Consider the following 20,587-nt stretch of genomic DNA (forward strand, 5'->3'; position numbering starts at 1 on the left):
GGCCCCCATAACAATACAGGATATTTCCATTTCTCCCAAATGGCAAAATTCTCCTGCAGATGACACCACACTTTGGTTATGGGACATAGGGGAATCAAGCTGGAACGAGCTGCACACTCAGACCCTGTCAGCTTTCATAGTATAGGAAGGGGCTGTGCAATCAGCTGAGAAAGAAATGCTACCGAGGGTGTAAAGCAACTGTGGACCTTACATGCTACAACACTGACCCACCAGGCAAATATCCCCACTGCTGCTCCAGTGATTCGGCTGTTATGGAGGATAGCCAACTCCACTCTTACAGGAGAGAGTTCATGCTTTGCACTGCAGACCTGATCAAAGGCTACGTGGCTGGGAAGGTCACAGACTCTAGGAGTGAGCGCTTATAAAAATAGTTGTGTTTACACCTGTGGACTAACGCTGCCCCAGTTTTGGTCAGGGAAGCTTCTTTTGCAGTGGGCGGTAATTAAGCACAGATTCAAGGTGCTGAGAAGTGACTGCCGAGTGCTCAGCCCTCTAGGGCATGTCTCCATCACACTTTCTGAGATTCAACGAACATCTCAGAAGATAGTACAGGAGAAAATGTGGGAGCCAGACAGCGGGAGAAGGACACAAAGATCTGTCCTCTGAACAGGCATGGCCACTGCACGCACCACTCCAGCAGTGTTACTTGCATGGGGCAGACAGTACTGGACAGGTCAACGTTCAGTCATGGATGAGGGAAGGGTTCTTGGAGCCCAGTTCCTCCCAGAGGCGCTACTTGAAGTTGACAGCTGCTGGGGAATAGGAAGTCATTGTCCTTAGTGGTACAGCCGGGGTAACCAGTTCTCTCCATGCCCATGTTGGTGCCCAAGTTAAACTCAAACTCAGTGGGTCAAAAAACAAAAGGAACTGAGTAGAAGGTGGACTTCCTGGGAGGGGAGGACTAGGTAGGAAAGGTTGGAACATCTGGGGTGTTGAGTGGGACCAGACTGTATTATACGCAAGCACTTAAGTCTCAAAAAAATACATTAATTTTAAAAAAAAAAAAAAACTTGCATAAAAGAGCACTAGCAATTTTCAAGGAAATGTCAGTGTTTTAAAAGTGTTTTACACCCACCAATGATCTTGATGACACAGATGGCATTGTGTGCATAAAAAAAGCAAAAATTCAACAACTAAGCCGGGCGGTGGTGGCGCATGCCTTTAATCCCAGCACTCGGGAGGCAGAGGCAGACGGATCTCTGTGAGTTCGAGGCCAGCCTGGTCTACAAGAGCTAGTTCCAGGACAGGCTCTAAAAAAAGCTGCAGAGAAACCCTGTCTCGAAAAACCAAAAAAAAAAGAAAGAAAAAAAAATTCAACAACTAAGAGGTAAATATAAATGAATTCAAATCACTATCCTTTCAAAAAATACTGCTTAGTTTTTAAGCTGTTCAAGAACTGATTCATTATTTTGCAAACTAAAAAATTGATTAAAAAATATTTATTTGGCTTTTCCCTATTCATACTGTATTGTAGGGTATACAAACAGTTACAAAAGATTCTTCTTCTTTTTTTTTATTTGAGACATGATCTTTCTACATAGTCTTGGCTGTCCTGGAACTCTGTGTAGACCAGGCTGGCCTGGAACTCTCAGAGATCTAACTGCCTCTGCCTCCCAAGTGCTGAGATTAAAAGCATAGGCCACCACACCACCCACCCCACTCCCCAAATTTTACTTAACAGGAAATTGTTTGTTAAAATGCATTAATAAAAGATATAAAAGACTTTCTATTGTAAAAAAGACCAATAAAATACTAGCCCTTGTGTTTGGAGAGATGGTTTAGTCAGTAAAATGCTTGCCATGAAAGCACAACACCTGAGTTCCTATCCAAGCACCCATGTAAAAGCCAGGAGTGGAGCACATGCCTGTAACTCCAGCCCTGGGAGGAGGGGCAGAGACAAAGGATCCCGGAAGTACACAGGCTAGCTAGTGTGCCTGAAATGGCAAGCCCGGGCTCACTGAAAGGCCCTGTCTCAAAAAAAAATCACCCTGGAGAATAACTGAGGACCCCTGATATCTATCTCTAGCCTACCCAAGCACACGCGCACACATACAACATGCACACAAACGCACACACACAACACATAAATAACACACACGCTTATTCACAACACACTCACACTTGCCCTAAGCAGAGAACATCAATCAGTAGTTTCTAAGGGCACTAGTAAAAGAGTTAAGAGGGAAATCTGACAGATGACGCCAACAACTGCGGAACTAATTAGTAAGGTCTAATATCATAAAAAGAAAAACGAGCTGATATGAAACAACAGGAAATCGACACGATACTTACAATCTATTTGACCAAACAAAGCTTCTAGGCCTAGTTAATTTCAAGTTTATAGGAAAATAAGCAGATGAAAGGATGGGTTTTCTAAGGTGCTTATCAAAAACTTCATAATCGAGCTGTGTGGTAGTACATGCCTTTAACCCCAGCACTTGGGGGCAGATGAAGGCAGAGCTCTGTGAGCACAAGGCCAGCCTGCTCTACAGAGGGAGTTCCAAACCAGCTAAGGCTACATAGGGAGACCCTATCTCAAACAAACAAACAAACAAAAAGAATGAAAGAAAAATTCAAAATTGAAGGAATTCAACTGCATATAGCAAATTATCTAATTCCTTTAGTTAGTAAATGGCATTTTTCAAAAATAAACAGGAAGACCAACCTGCGGACTGAAATGCAATTATTCAAATACAACTCATGTCTCAGACTAGATCCTGACTAAAATAAATAAATTGAAACCACTTAATGTGCAAGTATTTAAACACTGGATATTTAATAATACTGACTTCTGACATTTTTAAGTGGATTAATGAAATGTTCTTATTTTCAAAAGGAATCCTTTTATTACCAACATACACTACTAAAATGTTTTGGGACAAAATGATATTGGGGTTTCCTTTAAGCAAACCAATACTGGGAGGAAGTATGAGACTCCATAAAGCAAAAGAGGGGTAGTGACCTGGGAACAGCTAGAGGGACCATGCTGCTCTTCTGTTTGGACAATCAAAGCTCTGCAACAAATGTTAAAAAATTACCCAGAAGAGACAAACTCTGAATGCAAAAAACTCGGGGATACACTGACTAAGTTATTACTAATACAAAGAAATATATACATATTTAATTTTTATATAAGCTAAAAGCAATTTTTCATTTTTTTTTCAAAGTTTATTTTATTTCATGTATGCTGACGGTTTTGCTGCCATTATCTGTGTATTATGTGCTTGTAATGTTCACAGAAGCCAAAAGAGGGCGTCAGATCCCCTTGGACTGGAGTTACAGATGGTTGTGAGCTGTTAAGTGGGTGATGGGAATAGAACCTGGGTCCCTGGAAAAGCAACCAGTGTTTTAACGGCTGAGTCATCTCTCCAGCCCTAAAAACTATTTCAGTAAACAAAAAATACATATTCCAAGTTATTACAAGATCTCTGAGACAGAGCATAACGGTCGGTGTGTTTTCTCTTTGTTGGTAGTGAAATGGTATCTTACAATCAGCAATATTCTGTACACAATAAAGTATTACTAAACACACCAAACACTTCTTGTCAGGAAATGACAATTTTAAGGCCAAATAGGACAAAATATTAAAATAAGTTCTAAACGAAACTCATGAGAACACCAACTAGAGCTGGACCAACCTTGATCATCTCTGCCTCTATCTGCTGGTGAATGCCTATGTAGCTCTTCTTCACCTGCTGCTTGTCCTTGATCATCATGGTGAGCCGGTGCAAGGGCCCAGAGTTCAGGTCCTCAGCGTGGGTCTTCATTATCCTACTAAGCTGCTCCGTCTGCTGAATCATCAGTAGCCAAGACTTTAAAAATAATAAAGAAAATTAGAAGTTTCTACTTAACTATGATTTAAATGTTCAAAAGTTATAAATGTTTACTTTATAATGCCTTTACATTATAAACAGCAGGTTTCTGTAAAACTGTACAATGAACTATGATCTGTAGTCAACATCTTCAAGAACAAATGCTTCAGATGTCAATGAGAGCTTATGCAGAATACTGTAATGTACATGAAACATGATATATGGCCTATGAACTCATCATTTTTCCTTTCAAATATGAAAATATGGCAGCTAACCTGCTCTTGATGCCACAAAACAGTTTACAACTCAAGTATCACTTCCTTTGAGATCTAAAACTTAACAAGCTGCACATGGTAGCTCATGTCTATAATCTCAGCACAGAAAAGAGAGGAATATGAACTATCACAGGGTTAAGGCCAACATGAACTACATAATGAGTCCCAGACCAGCTCGAACTACATTGTGGAATCCTGCCTCAAAACTAACAAAAAAACTGATGTAATCAATTCATTAACATCTCTTTTAATTAGTTACTTTTAATTGAATATTTAATTAAATATTTAAGTATTAAAACCCATAGAACAACAGAACATAAATACTGTCTTAAAACATAAACAGCAATAATAACTTGTATAATTATCTTTTTTATCTGGCATTTTTATCCTAAAAATATATTGAGAAAAGGCATGTGGCATGTATAGTAAATTAAGGCAATAGTAATTAAGTAAATAAGCTAAGCACAAGAAGTCCAAGTTCTTGTCCTGCCTTCCAAAAACAAAAATATTCTCTAAAGCACTGTAAACATTTTTTTTTTTAATTTTTGTGAGTCTACATATGAGTGCTGGCAGCCTAAGAGGGAGCCATCTTGAAGCCAATATTAAAGACTACACAACTAGGTCAGGTTGCCCTATGTGCCCATGGAGGTGCATCCTGTGTTGCCTAATACCCCACTGCACTGCCCACCTCACACGGCCCTCAACACCTCCCAATACCCTACTGCACTGCCCACCTCACGTAGGGAGTGGCACTATTAGGAGGTGTGTCTTTGTTGGAGTAGGTGTGGCACTGGAGGAAGAGTGTCACTGTGGGAGTGGGCTTTGAGGTCTCCTATGCTTAAGCTAGACTGAGTTCAGTTCATTTCCTGTTGTCTATAGATCAAGATGTAGAACTCTCAGCTTCTCCAGCACCATGGTCATGGTGTCTTTATATCAATAGAAACCCTAAGACAGGAGGGAAAAAAGAAGGAAAGAGAGGGGAAGGGAAGTAAAGAAAAGAAGCAAAGTTCTATTAAATAACCACTGTTTTCTTCTTTCAAGTCCTGTGCAGCATACAAGAGAAAAAAAAAAACTGATGGTCTCCATTACATCTATCCAACCTCACTCCTTCTAAAGCCAACCTCTGTGGTCCAACTCTCAGCACCTCACCCTGTGGATCATGGCCCCATATGGAGTGCTGTAACTGAATGTGGGGCTTGTGTGTGTACACACACACACACACACACACACACCAGCTACTTTGCAGCATGATGACAACCAAGTGAAGACATCTTTCTAGGTCAATTCCTGTCATTCTTGACACGGCATGCTTTGTTACAAAGCGGCAGAGGTGAAGATCAAGGAGACTTCTCACTATAGTTTTGTTAACTAACTAAAAATAATGGTAACCCTTTAGAATCCCCATTAAAAGAAGAATTAGGAAACAAAACATCTTATGGGAGCAATCTAAATCCAACACTGGATAATTCAGAACCAGACCAAGTTAAGAGAGAGATGCTGATAGCACACACATTCCTGTGCTCCAGAAAAACAAAATACTAACCTGAGATATTATTTTTAATTTTATAACATCATTCAGAATTTGCAATAATATGGTTAAAATACTCACATAATACTACTTTTACCTGAACGCTGTGATTTTAAAATATTTATGCACTTTTTATTCTCGTTTTGTAAAAATAAGATTTACCTAAAAATGAATGTACCATTTTTGAATTACAGCTTAAAAATGATTCCATTTAGAAAATTTTCCTTCTCCCCAACTATCGAAAAGAGGTTAGTTGCATGTACTAAATACAATCCCAGCAGTATAAAATAATGAATATAAATGAGAAAATGACAGTTTCGTGCTTTGGAAACCCACAGAGATAAACAGTATCAATTATCCTGAAATGACAATATAATATTTAAAAAGTAAACTGCACGCTCAGCTTATTGAAAACAAAAACTACACACAGGAGAAAACGTACTCCTTTGGGGGCTGGAGATGGCTCAGAAGATGGGAGCACTGGCTGTTCTTCCAAAGGACCCGGGCTTGATTCCCAGCACCCACATTATGGCTCACAACCGTCTGTAACTCAGGTCCATGCAATCTCAAGCCAGTTCCAGGGGAGCTCCACCTTCTTCTGGCCGCCATGAACACTGCATACACATAGTGCAAAAAATACAAGAAGCTAGAACACCCATGCACATAATTTTCTTTTAATTTTTTAAGAAAATGTACACCTGTCAGAAAAGCACATGTCCTTTCTCGCCCTCCACCTTTGAACAAGCAGACATGTGGTGAGAGGAATCAGTTTCCAAACAGGCAGTAATGTAAGTGTTATTATACCAAAAGTATGTATTCTAAGACACTGAGTCAAAGAACCAGCTACTCCTGGGCCTATAATTACAGCACGGCATTGAAAACAGTCAACAAGATGACTCAAGCTTGAAAAATAGCTAAATAATAGCTGTCGAAAAACAGCTTTGTGCTATAGATTATATCCTCCAAGTACTTGCTTGCTTTCCTCTTGGTTGAATTTTTTTCAAAAATTCAACATTAAAATTCCATGAAGAATGCATAGTTTCTGCACTACACAATAACTCAAAATAAATGATCCTCTAAAGCAACAGTTTTTATTTAAGCTTGCCTGTTATATAAGGAAAATGCTGGAGTCTCTAAGTCCTTAGGGGTTACAAAAAGCCAGAAAGCAACTCATTAAATTTCCCTAAAACAGAGTTTTCAAAGATTCAACTCCAAGTACAAAGGAATCTTTAGATGGGCCCCACTCATAAAAACCTCTCTGCATTTTCTTTAAATATTGGTCCACCTGCTCCAAATGGTCTCTAACCTGGCTATAATCAAAACTAACTGAGCCTTTTGGAAACATCAGTTTGGGGAGTCTATGACCGGAATTCAGCATGCTTCTGAGACCTCTGTCATGGGGTCAAACCTCCCTGAGTAATTCCACCGTACAAGTCCTGCTGTGACAAAGCGTTTGTGTCACTGACAAACTCTTCATTGTACAAAAGTATACACTAAAAGTCACAGGGCTTACTGGTGTGTTAGGAGGATAATAGTCAATGCATTAATCAAGGATGCATTGAAAAATACAGCAACTTCGTACAGCTTCACATATATTAAGGGATTAAGAAATACACTACAATAAACATTGTACTTTCTCTTGAAAAGACTAGAAATATCCCCATGAAAGTAGGTTTTAGAAGGATTATTCCCATGAGTTCCTGGAAGTGGTAGAAAAGACTATCTTATGAGATAAGCAAGCTGCAGTACTACATGCAGACAAGTCTGGCTCATAATAAATGAGCAAACAACGGCAGCCAGCGAAGGACTGTGGTGCATGTCTGAAATGTGTCCTAGGCAACTTGGTTCAACTGGGAACCATTCATAAATTAACCTAGTGCTTCCTCCACTTCTATACATTAGGAAAATACTCATGAGGTTCAACTTGTGCCTTAATATATCACTTCAGTTATAATAAATTCACATTTCAAATCAAATGGTATATAAGAACTAACTCTGTCTCCTGAGAATTATAATATAAATTATATACTATTATATATAACAAATATATTACATATACAATGTTTGTATCATGTGGCTACTATTAACTGTAGATCATCAAAATATTTTAGGGTAGTGTATGAGTACTGCTAATATTTCTATCTACTTTGTGTTTAAGAGATTAAGTCAATATCTCCCTTCAAATAAAGAAGTAAAATGGTTACAGTAGCTGGAGATACTGCTCAGTGGTTAAGTCTTCGCTACTCTTCCAGAGCACCAAAGTCTGGTTGCCAGCACCCACATCAAATGGCTCACAAGCACCTATAACTCCAGCTCCAAGGGACCTACCTCCCCCTTCGGGACTCTGTGGGTCCCTGCATACAATGTGCACAAACACACACACATCCACGAAACTGTTTCTAAAAAATAAAATAGCGGCCAGGCGGTGATGGCGCACACCTTTAATCCCAGCACTTGGGAGGCGGAGGAAGGCGGATCTCTGTGAATTCAAAGCCAGCCTGGTCGGACAGGCTCCAAAGCTACAAAAAAAAAAGAAACCCTGTCACGAAAAAAACCAAAAATATAATAAAATAGCTATTAAACACATGGAAAAGGTAGTTGGTTACTCTTTTAGAGAAATACATGATAAACTGTAGCATATTTCATTTAGTATTATATTTCCTGTTTATGTTTTAAACTAAAGTTCACTGAAAAGACAAAAACTAAATGAAATGACTGCTTCCGGACTTAATTTTGAGTCAAGGTAAGACAAGCAACATTTTCCAGAAAAAGCTATTACTGGAACAGTGGACAAAAGCTGGAGGCTTGGGAGATGGCTCAACAGATAAATGCTTATCACGCAGACATGAAGACAACGGGAATTAAGATTCCCAGAACCCACATAAAGCCAGGCAGCTGTGGATTCTGGCCTGTAATGCCAACTCTGGGTAGAAACAGGACTGCTGGGGAAAGCTGGCTATTTAGACCAGGTCGGGGTGTCATGTTTGTTATTGAAGGGGCTATGTGGCAGGTCGGAGGACAACCAATAGGAGTTGCTTCTCTCCTTTCTACCTTACTGAGGTAGGTCTCCTCACTTCTGCCATGCTCCACGCCAGACTGTTTGCCTCCAGGTGACTATCATGCCTGCCTCCCATCTCCCTGTGGATTATAGATGCACATGACCTCACTCAGCCTTCACAGGGCTTCCAGGATGGAAGTCACATTGTTAGACTAAACAGCAAGAGCTTTTAACCACTGAGCCATGTCACCAGACCAGGAAATTTATTTTTAACAATATTTAAACAGTAACATGTATTATGATTAAACTATTATAATTTGATTCATTATATAGCAACTATATTCTTAGAAAACACATGCACAGCCGGGCGGTGGTGGCGCACGCCTTTAATCCCAGCACTCGGGAGGCAGAGGCAGGCGGATCTCTGTGAGTTCGAGACCAGCCTGGTCTACAAGAGCTAGTTCCAGGACAGGCTCTAAAGCTGCAGAGAAACCCTGTCTCGAAAAAAAAAAAAAAAAAGAAAGAAAGAAAGAAAAAAAAAAGAAAACACATGCACAAATATTTGGGAACAAAAGGACATAACGCATCCTTCAGTACCTCATAAATTGTTACACTTTCTGTGACAGTAGAGAAATGTGTATTAATTTATCCACTTACCTAAAATGATAGCTAGACAAACATATATAAAATAAGCACTCAAGGGACAGTAGACAGCAGTAAAAAAAAAATGATTCCTTGAAGACTATAAATCATGATCTAAGCCCTAACATTACTAAGGCTGACTTGATTTAAAAAAAAAAAAAAAAAAAAGTCTAGGTCACAAGTAAGCAAAACCCCAGTAATGTCCAGTTGAGAAGAGTGATTTCAGGACACAAAGGGGCCAAAAAAAAACCCCACAGATTAGCAGAACTCATGGTTTCCTAGAGAAAGAACACAAACAAAACATTATAAAAGAGAGCTGGGCATAGAGAGAAAACTCTGGAGACCTACACAGACTTTTCCTCAATAACAGAGGTGAGTACTGGACAGTTTGAATGTGTGAGAAAACCACTAAGACCTAAAAAGCAACCACCCAAAAGATTGCAAGAAACCAGTTGAGAATTTACAGGGCCACAACTCACAACAGTGTCCCAAAGTCAGAATTTACGTTTTTATAATAAATAGACACGCTTTTGTATTAAGAATGATCTTGCTATGTAGAGAAGATAAAGTGATCAGAAATCAAATCAGTCACAGCTGGACCTAACAAATGCAAAAACAAGAAAGCAGAGGATCACACTGTCTGAAAGTGGTTCAGCTGCATCCGAAAGCAAAGCTCAAAAATATGTAGGGACAACAAACACATCTAACAAGATAGAAAGTACTGGCCGTGATGCCTGGAAGCAATTCAAGGATTATTAGAGAGACAATACAGGAAAGTGCCACTAAGATGAGGAGAGAAGCTAAGCCAGAGGCCAGGGATGAATACAAAGGGCAATGGCAGTAGCCTTGCCTAGCACACACAAAGCCGTGGGTCTGAACCCCAGCACTGCATGGGGGAGGGGAGGACAGGAAAGACACAAAAGCCGCCCACATGATAGAACAGCAGGATAACCAGAGAGCTACGATGACTACATCCTGTCCATCAAGGAAACTAGAAGAAACAAACGTATTGAGTAGAAACATGGAGACACAAGAAAGATTGACTGAAAAAGATGCTTATGATTAACATGGGACCTACACATAATCATCAGAGAATTCAGAACCATGATGAGCAATCCCATTTGTCTTTTTAATTCACTCTGAGTGTAATTCTGTAACTGGGGAGTGACAGACATTTGCTTTTATTCTTAAGCATGTGACTATCAGTTTTTCTGTATCTTTAACTTAAGAGACTGGCTTTTTCCTACTGTGTATTCTTAGTGTCCTGGTAGAGAATCACTGGGTCTTGAACCATTCCTTTATTGTTTTTGTTCTTGCTAAAACTACCTCTTGTTTTCATCTCATGATTGTATGTTTTGTCACCTAACTGGAGAAACTGCAGAGAGCAAATGTAACTTATTAGCTTCCCAAGTACTGTCTACTACAGACTTCAAAAAGTTGGAAGAAAGGTCTTAGAACTTTGAATGTTTTCATCAAAAGGAAATACATAATTGGAGAAACAGGGTTTTTAATAATATTTTTATTAATTCCTTGAGAATGTCATACCGTGTACTGTGATCATATTTAGTTCCCAAATCTTCGCAGTGACCATCTCAGGTGTCACCTCCCCACCCACCCAACTGACTTTTTTTAATCAAAGTCCAGTTTGCGTTGCCCACCTACCCTAAGGAGTGGGACCTGCCTGCAATGTGATATACTACTTACCAGAGATCATATAATTTTTAAAAAGTGACTAGTTCAATCTATCTAAATATTATTAAACATTACACAATGTACAAAAGGTCTCAAAACATTAGTTAATACTACATGAATATTCATCAACTAAAAATAAATTTAAGGCTGGGCATGATGGTTTACACCTTTACTCTCAGAAGTTGGGAGGCAGAAGCAAGTATATCTCTTGTGAGTTTAAGGCCAGCCTGGTCTCCATAGTGAGTTTCAGGACAGCCAGAGCTATGTAGAGAGACCCTGCCTCAAAAAAACAAAAATTAATTAATTTTAATTTGAGAAAAAAAATAAAGGGGGTAAATAAATTAAAAAAATAAAGGAAGATGGAACAAAGAGAAAGTGAATGTTAAAATAGTAAACCGAACTATATTTAATAATATCAAATAGTCATATTAAAATATATTGTAAACTGAAAGGGTATTAAAGTGAGCACATAAACATTTACAGGAGACAAGAACTGGGGAGACCCCTCAGTGAGTAAATGTGGTAGCTGTGCAAATCTGAAAGTCTGATACAAATCCCTACACCCACACAAAAAAGCCAGACATGATCACATGTGCCTAGAATCCCAGTGTTTTAAGGCAGCAATAGGTGGATCCCAGGAGTTTGCTGCCCAGACAGTCTAGCCCTAGCCTAGTCCTTGAGTTAGGGACTTGTTTCCACTTTGGTGGAAAGCCACAGAAGACAGCCAATGTCCTCCTGCAGTCTCCAAGTGCAGTGCTCAGGTGTGTGCATTTGCACACACCTATCTCCACATACATGCAAACATCATATTTGTAACATTTGGAGGAAGCAGATAAAACAGCATTAAGAGAAACTTTAGAACACAAGTTGACATGGGTATGCTTGTTCTATAGTACGATCCATTTGTTCTGAGGACAACTATGTTGCTATACAGAACACATAAAATCACTCTTACCTTGGACACATTACTGACATAATTCACCTGCACAGTACTTTCTTTATCAACTTGATTACAAAGATTCTGTAACGTATACGCATACTCCTTATCGCTTTTTATTCTCAGAGCCATGAATTTCTTCACTGTTTCCAGCAACCGTAATTCCCAGTCTTGCAACTTTAACACAGCTTCCTGTGAGTTCCTCAGGTCACTCCCAAATCCCATTTTGTAAGGTACTGCTTGTCCTCTATACGGCACAAGTGGGCCTGCTAGTCAGCACATATCTGTGGGCATAAACATAAGAAGTCTCAATTAGAAGGAAATTAGTCTGCAAAGAAAAAGCATGGTCTATTGTTTCAATGTAAGAATTTAAAAAACAATGACAATTAGATGTCTTCTCCCAAAGATCAGGAAGAAATCGAGGATGTGCACTGTATTGCTGTTGTACTGAAGGTTCCAGGTACTGTAATGACATCGTAAAATAAATGATAACTAGGAAAGGGGATGAAGAGATGATACAGCGCTTAGAGTATACACTGTTCTTCCAGAGGACCCGAGTACAGTTCTCAACAACAGCTCTCATAACAGTCTACACTACAACTCAGGGGACCCGACACCTCCAGCTCCTCAGGTACCTGCACTCGCATGCACACACCTGCACATAGGGACACACATATGCACAAAATGAAAATTTGAAATGATGAGACTAGACAAGAAGTGAAGTGGATTCCACTTGCAGATGGCACCACACAGAGAGAGTCTGGTATGTTACCAAGCATGACTGATGGAGAGGGTGCCAATGTCTCCACCCCAGCTGATGACCTATTCAGGAGGTGGTGGAGACTCTAGAGGGGAGCCTCAGCAGGCAGGAAGCTCACTGGAAGGCGACCCTTACTGATTTTTCCTGGTTCTGTTCTTTCTCTCCGATTCCCGGTTTCCAAGGTGAGCAGCTTCTACATACATGCCTGCTACCATAGTATACTCCACACCAAGACCTCAGAAACAGTCAAAGGACCATGGAAGGAAATCCATGAAACCCACTTTACTTACATGGCTTTTCTCACACATTTGATCATGTGACATGGCACTCACTAACATACTCCATGCAAGGCCAGAGTTTAAAAAGTCAATCTAATGTCCACATATGAGCAACAATCAACCAGAAAAATTAAATTAAAAATAAATTCCAATGCTGGCCAGTGGTAGCACACGCCACTAATCCCAGCACTTGGGAGGCAGAGGCAGGGAGATCTCTATGAGTTTGAGGTCAGCCTGGTCTACAGAGTGAGTTCCAGGACAGCCAGGGCAATACAGAGAAACCCTGTCTCAAAAAAAAAAAAAAAAAATCAATGCCATTTACAAAAACATTTTAAAAAAACGAATAAAACAATTGGGAACAAATCTTTTTTATTGCAAACTTGTGTTCTTCAAAATAAAGAGCTGATATAAATAAGCTCATGAAAGGTTCAAAGGTGAAAGAATTAAAGTATTAACAAAGCCAGAGACTCCAGTTTGATCTATACATTTGACATAAGCTACACTGAAAACATCTTGTAGATGAAAAAAATTAAGATACAAAAGTCCACATATTGTATAATTCTATTTACATGGCATGTGTAAAATAGGCCAATTAGAGATATGAAATAGATTCGGGGCTGTCTAGGGCTAGTGAATGTGTTGAGAAGTGGAGGCCGAGACCTGAGAGGTACACTCGACGGTGGTGGCAGCACAGCTCTGGGAGCCAGCTAAAAACAACTCAGCTGCACACTTCCACCAGGTGAATTCCTCAGTATGTGAGGGCTGTGTTTTACGTATGCTTGATGCATCTCAAGGCCGATGTGTTGGGATTTAATCTCCAAGGAGAGGTAATAAAAGGTGGAAAGTTAATCCCACTGTGGTACTTAGCAGGAGGGCCTCTGGGAGATGATCAGGATGAAGTTATTAGCATACAGTCCCGTGATTGAATCCTGATAGCAAGAGCTCTACAAGATGGAAAGAACCCAGAATTACTCTTTGCCTGCCTCTCTCCTCTCTTCTCTTCTCTGCCCCACCCTCCCCCCCCACACACACACACCCTTACTCCTTGAAATAGTCTGAACAATCTTGGGTCTCTGGCAGTAAGGTCACCCCAGATGTGTCTCACTGACCTTGCACTTCCACACCCTAAGCCCAAACGAACCCATCTTATTTATAAAGTTACTCTGTCCATATTACAATGCAATTGGTGATAGAAAATGGACTAGAACTCAAACAGTAACTCAAAACAGTTATTTAAAACTCACCAAGACATAACTTAAGATAAGGTACAGGCCAGGTAAAAACCTCCCTAAGATATTCTCCTTGTTTATTGTAAGCCCTAAAAACTATTGTAAAATTTATTTTGCCCTCCAGTCCGTCTCTCCAGCAGTGACTCTTCCAAACAGGCAGAAGAAATGTGAACCATGCTTTCCCTTTCCAGTTCTGGATAGTCAGCTGTTTCGCTGCTATGGTAGTGGCTCTTCGTTCTCTTGTGTGGTGCTGGAAACTGAACCTCAGGCCTCGCACATGCTAGGCAAGTGCTCTCTACCACTGAGCTACAGTCCCAACCACAGATTCTGTTTCCAGTTAAAAACATTGACACCATCTGAACTACACAGATACAAAAAGAAGTTTCTCTAACTTCAGTTGCTTCATCTAAAGACATGTCAAAAATTATTGTCCTCCAAGCAGACAATAACTTACAATTGTTCCCCAGCTGAAAAATGTTCAATTGTATTAACTATAAAGTAATTAGGAAACATGTTTATGAATTATAAGAAACTCCTTGCTAAAATTTCCAATGCAACAATCAAGACTGAGTGGTCATTGGCTGAGACGTAACTACAGAGGGACAAACTTATTCACCTGAGCGTCAGACAGGATGATTTCAGGCTTCTGGCCCCAAACATCAGGTTTAAAACAACTGCTTTGGGCCTGGGTTTGGCTCAGTGGTAGACCCTTTTCTAGTATGCAAAGTCCATGGCTCAACCCCCAGGGCCACAGTAGAAAATTCAATCATAGTGGGGTGTAAAAACTGACAATGATTTTTTGTTGTTGCTGTTGCTATTTTTATCTGTAGCTGGTGAAAACATACTCCTCACCCTGTGTTCAGCCAAAGGATAAAGACATTTTTGAAGGAAGAAATGTTGAGAATATTTTAATTTCTAAAAAAATACACTTATCTTAAAATTGTGATTAGATTTAGTCCTAACGTGGCATAAATACCAACTCTGCTTCTAAATACATCATGATAAGCATTTTATTTCTGCTATCAAAAGCTTCAAAAAATTATGTAGAGCTCAGAAAAAAGTGAAACAGAATCTGGCATAATCTGGGAAATGTTCCTGCCTATGTTAAGAGCTTATTAATGTTTATTAATATTCTAAGTCAGAATATATATATATATATATTTACATATACATCTCTCTTTAGGAAAAAAATGGAATAAAAATATTTTTAAAATAAGTCAAGTCCATAATAAATTAACTATCTAACTGTTGGACTGTAGGACATAGCAAATCCTTAAGAAATTAACTAACAGACCAATAAACTACATATAACTACCTTATTAATGACAAATCAGATACATACATATATATATATGTGTATATATATATGTATATATATATATGACTAGTGTTTGCATTAATACCAAACTACAGTACCTAAAATAGTCACCAGTGGGCAGTGATTAAGTAGAGTGCAAACCAGGCCATGGTTCACCTTTTCTACCAGGAATGGACAAGTCAAGCAGACGGAATCTGCTAGAGAGACCCTGTCATAGCTAACAATCCATTCAGGAATGTGATAGTACATGCTTATGAAAACTTCTCTTACATTTTGAGACTGGAACCTTTGCTGGGCTCACTAAGATCATTTAATATTCACTAAGATCACACAGACTTAGCCTGATGTCCTATTGTGTGCTCAGCCTGTTTGTTTAACCTGCTATGTGAGAATAATGTAACCTCACTATGTAAATTCCTATGTAATCTACTTTTACAACCTAAATTAATGCATAGCTGTAATCTTAAATTATGTACTCTTCCATGCACCTGACTGAGATCAATGCTTGTGTATATGTATGTGTATGGGATTTTTTTGTAAAAAAAATTATTAAATTCATTTTTTAAAACAATCTTTTCTCATTTTACATATCTATCCCAGTTCCCACTGCCTCCCCTGCTCTCACCCCACTCTTCCCCCCCCATTCTACCCCCATCCACCACTCCTCAGAAAGGGTAAGTCTCCTAGAGGGAGACAACAAAGTCTGACATTTCACTTCGAGCAAGACTAAGGCCCTCCTCCCACCACATCTATGCTGAACAAGGTATCCCTACAAAGAGAATGTGCATCTATATGCCAGTTCAAGCACTAAGGATAAATCCTGGCCAGTGGCCCCAAAGACTGCCCAAGCCTCACAACTGTCCCCCACATAGTGGGCCTCATTTGGTCCTATACAGGTTCCCCTACTACCAGTCCAGAGTCAGTGAGCTCTCGCTAGCTCAGATCAGCTGTTTCTGTGGGAAACCCCATTACGGCCATGACCCCTTTGCTCATATTATCGCTCCTCCCTCTCTTGTACTGGTCTCCAGCTCAGGCCAGAGCTTAGCTGTGGGTATCTGCATCTGCTTCCATCAGTGGCTGGATGAAGGTTCTATGATGACAGTTAAGGTAGTCATCAATATGATTACAGGAGAAGAGCTGTTAAGCTACCCTCTCCACTATTTCTTAGGGTCTTAGCTGGTGTCATCTTGTGGATTCCTGAGAATTTCCCTAGTGCCAGGTTTCTTGTTAGTACCATAATGGCTCTCTCAGTCAAGATATCTCTTTCCTTGTTCTTCCTCTCTGTCCTTCTCCCTTCTCAACCATTCTGTTACCTCATGTTCCCCTCCTCCTTGCCCTTCTCTCCTCCACTCCAAATTTTCTCAGGAGATCTTGTATAATTCCCCTTCCCAGGGGGATCCATGTATGTCTCTCTTGCGGTCCACAGGCTGGTTATCCTTTGTTTTACATCTATTACATACCATGTGTGTCTATCTGGGTCTCTAGGTCCATTTGCATGCAAATTTCAAGATGTCATTGTTTTCTACCGTTGTGTAAATGTATCACATTTTCCTTATCGATTCTTCAGTCAGGGGGCCCCTGGGTTGTTTCCAGGTTCTATTACAAATAATGCTGCTATGAACACAAGTGAGCAAATGTCCTTGGTATGAGTGTGCATCTTTTGGGTATATGCCCAGGAGTAGTATTGCTGGGTCCTGAAGGAGACTGATTAAGGCAGCCATTTGCTAAAAACAGCCCATAGTTGGAAACCAAACATATACAACGAATATCCACCATAAATGTTGGAAGCAGCCTATGGATATTGCTTGGTAACCGTGTGCTTACAATAACGCTTGTTATCTGACTCAGTTGGGGTCAGTAACTTAATTGCTTGCAAAACTGTTAAGAATTTCTGTACAGTACCCACATTCCTTTCCCATGTGATGCTTCCTGTGCTGTTCAATAAAGACAGAACAAAGCTCTTCCTTAGGAACGGGTCCTATACAAAATGTCAAATACAAACTACAGACAGATGAAAGACTAGAGAATTCAAACCCGAGTTCACTCCGGGGCCAAATTAAAATAGGGGAATGACTAAGTGATCTTTCCTTGCTGTGACACCAGCACATCTGGGGCCTCTGAGGGCATCTTTAATGTGTCTGACTGACACACAGGAACTTTCGTACTCTTAGGCCTGAGGGACTCCTTCCTCATTCAGAGAAACCAGAACAAGCAGGCAGGACAGGAAGGAAGGAAGGACCTAGCTTTTGCACAAAGTACAATCCAAGAACCCACATGTCTTCCCCATCCTGAAGACATCAGGCAAGCAGAATGTGGTAAGAAAATGCCAGCACACCCTTCCCCTACAACAGACATCCATGACTTGACCTAAGAAAGAAAGTCCTACCTTCTAGGGTAGCACAAGTAGGAACCACCAGGAACCCACAAGTTACCAAAAAAATTAAGGAAAGAGAAATAACAGTGTAAAAATTAAGCCATCACTGGAATAGTGTCCCATAAAATCAGACTAAAATCTGCATGCTAAAAAATTAAACAAGGTAATTACTTATGAAAATAAGAGATTAAAGTGGTCCCCAAGTCTAACATAACACATAAATTATACAGGGTTCAATGAAAGAATACATCAAGAAAACCACAATTTTAATGGGAAAAGATAAGTAATACTAGTACCAAGAAAAACAGGGCACCAGCATAATAAGTTAAGGATTTTAAAGCAGCCACCGTAAAAACACTTAGCAACAAAATATAAACTCTCTTGGAACAACTGTAAAAATACAATACAAGTTGTAAAAACTTAACTAAGTTAGGCAAGCTGTAAGAATAACAGATAAAATTATAAAAGGAAGAAATGCAGTTTTCTTCCCCACTCTGATCCACAGTACACTGGAGATGACAGGCGCCACTATCGGTGAGTATTAGGACAGAACAAAGTCCATCCATCCAGACAACACAGAGAAAACAGGGGGAAAAAACAGAGACCTATGCAACACTCACAAAAAATACAACTCTTCCTTCATCAGAGAACAAGGAGAAAGAAAGGTAATGAAACAATATTGTAGAAAATACAGCCAAACCTGCTTAAACACACGTACCACACACACACACACACACACACACACACGGAAGCCTGCTCACATAAACTATATAGGACGGAAGCCAAAACTGCATGGTATTAGTATCAGGGGCAGACAATAATGGTACAGAATACAACACCTCAAAATAGACTCGACTATGCTTAACAGACTTCTGACAGGGTTGAATGAGAAAGCACTGTCCTTCTCAACTCTAACCCAACACCTTATTAAAGAACTAAAAGCAATCATGGACTTAAGTGATTACATATAAACAGATTTACTGATAAATTTCAGATTAATAGAAAAAAATGAAAAGAAATCTTCAGGATCTAAAGAAAGAGAGAATACTTAGGTATGACGCCAAATCCACAATCCAAAAGAAGAAAATATCCAAAAGTAATGTCTTTTACTCTGTGAAAGCCTGACTAACCAGAAGAAAACACAGCCTCTGAAGGAGACAAGAGAAACTGGAGTCAGTGGCCCATCCTATAAAAAGGCTACTGAGAAAGTTAAAAAACACCTCTTAGATCCATAAAATAAATGATGTCACCACGCACACTACATCCCCTTGACTGGGAGACAGACAAGTTAAAACGTCAAGTCCTACAAGAGCAGATTCCCACAAGCAGGCTGTGGGAGTGAGGAACTGCGGAAGCCCAATGTGGACATGTGGGAGGTAGAGCCTAGTGTACACATGACATCTCTCTATTGTTTTTTCTCGTGACTTAAAAGTAATTCATACACATATACAATATATATGTAAATATATATATATGTATATATATATATATATGGAAGCCATGACAATTGGTGAAAAATGAGGCCATGAATTTGATGGAAAGCAGGGAAGGGATATGAGAGGGCTTAAAGGGAGAAATGCTGCAATTAAATCATAATCTCACAAATTAAAAAGCAATTCATAATTACATCAATAAAAATTTTAATTTTCAAAATGCCCAGCCCTTAACATTAGGTATCGAGGTACACCCCATAATTCTAGCACTCAAGACAGAGTTAGCAGCAGCCAAAAAAAAAAAAAAAAAGAAAGAAAGAAAAACCCCTCAAACTATACTTCATAATATGGGGCAGGGAGCTCACAAAATCATACATATTGTTCTAGAAGTAATACAAAAAGGTATGGGAGAAAATTGTATTACCAATAATTACAGAGTGGGGTGTATACAGTGTTCATTTGAAATATAAGTTAGAAACAAGCCGGTAAATTCTCTCTTCCGTACCCACCATCTCCATCACTGAGGAGAGTGACTTGTACATGGGAGACAAGAGAAATCTACAACATGAATTAACTGCTGAAGCTACACAGCACTGCACCAGCATCTCCATTGCCCAGCAATCTACACTTTTTATTACTTACTTTTCTCAATATTGCAAACAATCGCCTGACAAAAGCGATTTAAGGCAGTAAGGTTTATTTTGGCTGCAGTTCAGAAGAATGCAGTCCATCTTGATGGGAAAGGCAAAGCAGCAAGAGCAGCTCCTTATGTGGTGCCAACCAGGAAGCAGAGACAGGAATGCCAGTGCTCAGACGGCTCCTTCCCTGCTCATTTTTACTCCGCTCAGGGCCTCCTCCCATGCAGCAGCGTTGTTCACATTCACCAGACACCATACGTCTTCCTTAACTTAAACCTCACTGGGAACTCCTCAAAGATATACCCAGAGCTGACTCTCCTGGGTGAGTCAAATCAGTAAGATTACAATGAAGACTAACCATCACACAGTAATAACTGGCCATTAATCTTAATAGCATTTATAATGTTAGGTATTAGGTATTAATTTATAACCACACCCTACAGGCTAAAAAGTCCTTTTTGCCTGGTAATCAATACAATTTCCATCTTCCATAACAGTCACACAATTTAAAAACTTAACTTATGGTGCTAGCTAGCTTTAATTGTCAATTTGACAAAGCCAAAAGTCACATAAAAAGGGAGTCTCACTGAGGAATTGCCTGGGTCAGATTTGCTTATAAACAGCATATCTGCGAGAGATTTTCTTGGTTGTC

General features: G+C 39.6%; 1 protein-coding gene across 3 annotated transcripts in view; it reads right to left on the bottom strand.

Moving 5' to 3' along the window:
* Fer (FER tyrosine kinase) overlaps positions 1 to 20,587 on the bottom strand; it is a 320,970-nt gene that overhangs the window by 270,334 nt on the left and 30,049 nt on the right. For all 3 annotated transcript variants that reach the window (XM_038339140.2, XM_038339139.2, XM_038339141.1), the window contains 2 exons: positions 11,924 to 12,189; positions 3,660 to 3,833 (listed from right to left, as the gene is read on the bottom strand). In XM_038339140.2, the coding sequence (XP_038195068.1) occupies positions 3,660 to 3,833; positions 11,924 to 12,130 (381 nt within the window). In that variant the 5' untranslated portion in view covers positions 12,131 to 12,189. The remainder of the gene's footprint in view (positions 1 to 3,659; positions 3,834 to 11,923; positions 12,190 to 20,587) is intronic.

The sequence above is a fragment of the Arvicola amphibius genome, chromosome 8 (assembly GCF_903992535.2).
Source record: "Arvicola amphibius chromosome 8, mArvAmp1.2, whole genome shotgun sequence".
NCBI classification, from domain to species: domain Eukaryota; kingdom Metazoa; phylum Chordata; class Mammalia; order Rodentia; family Cricetidae; genus Arvicola; species Arvicola amphibius.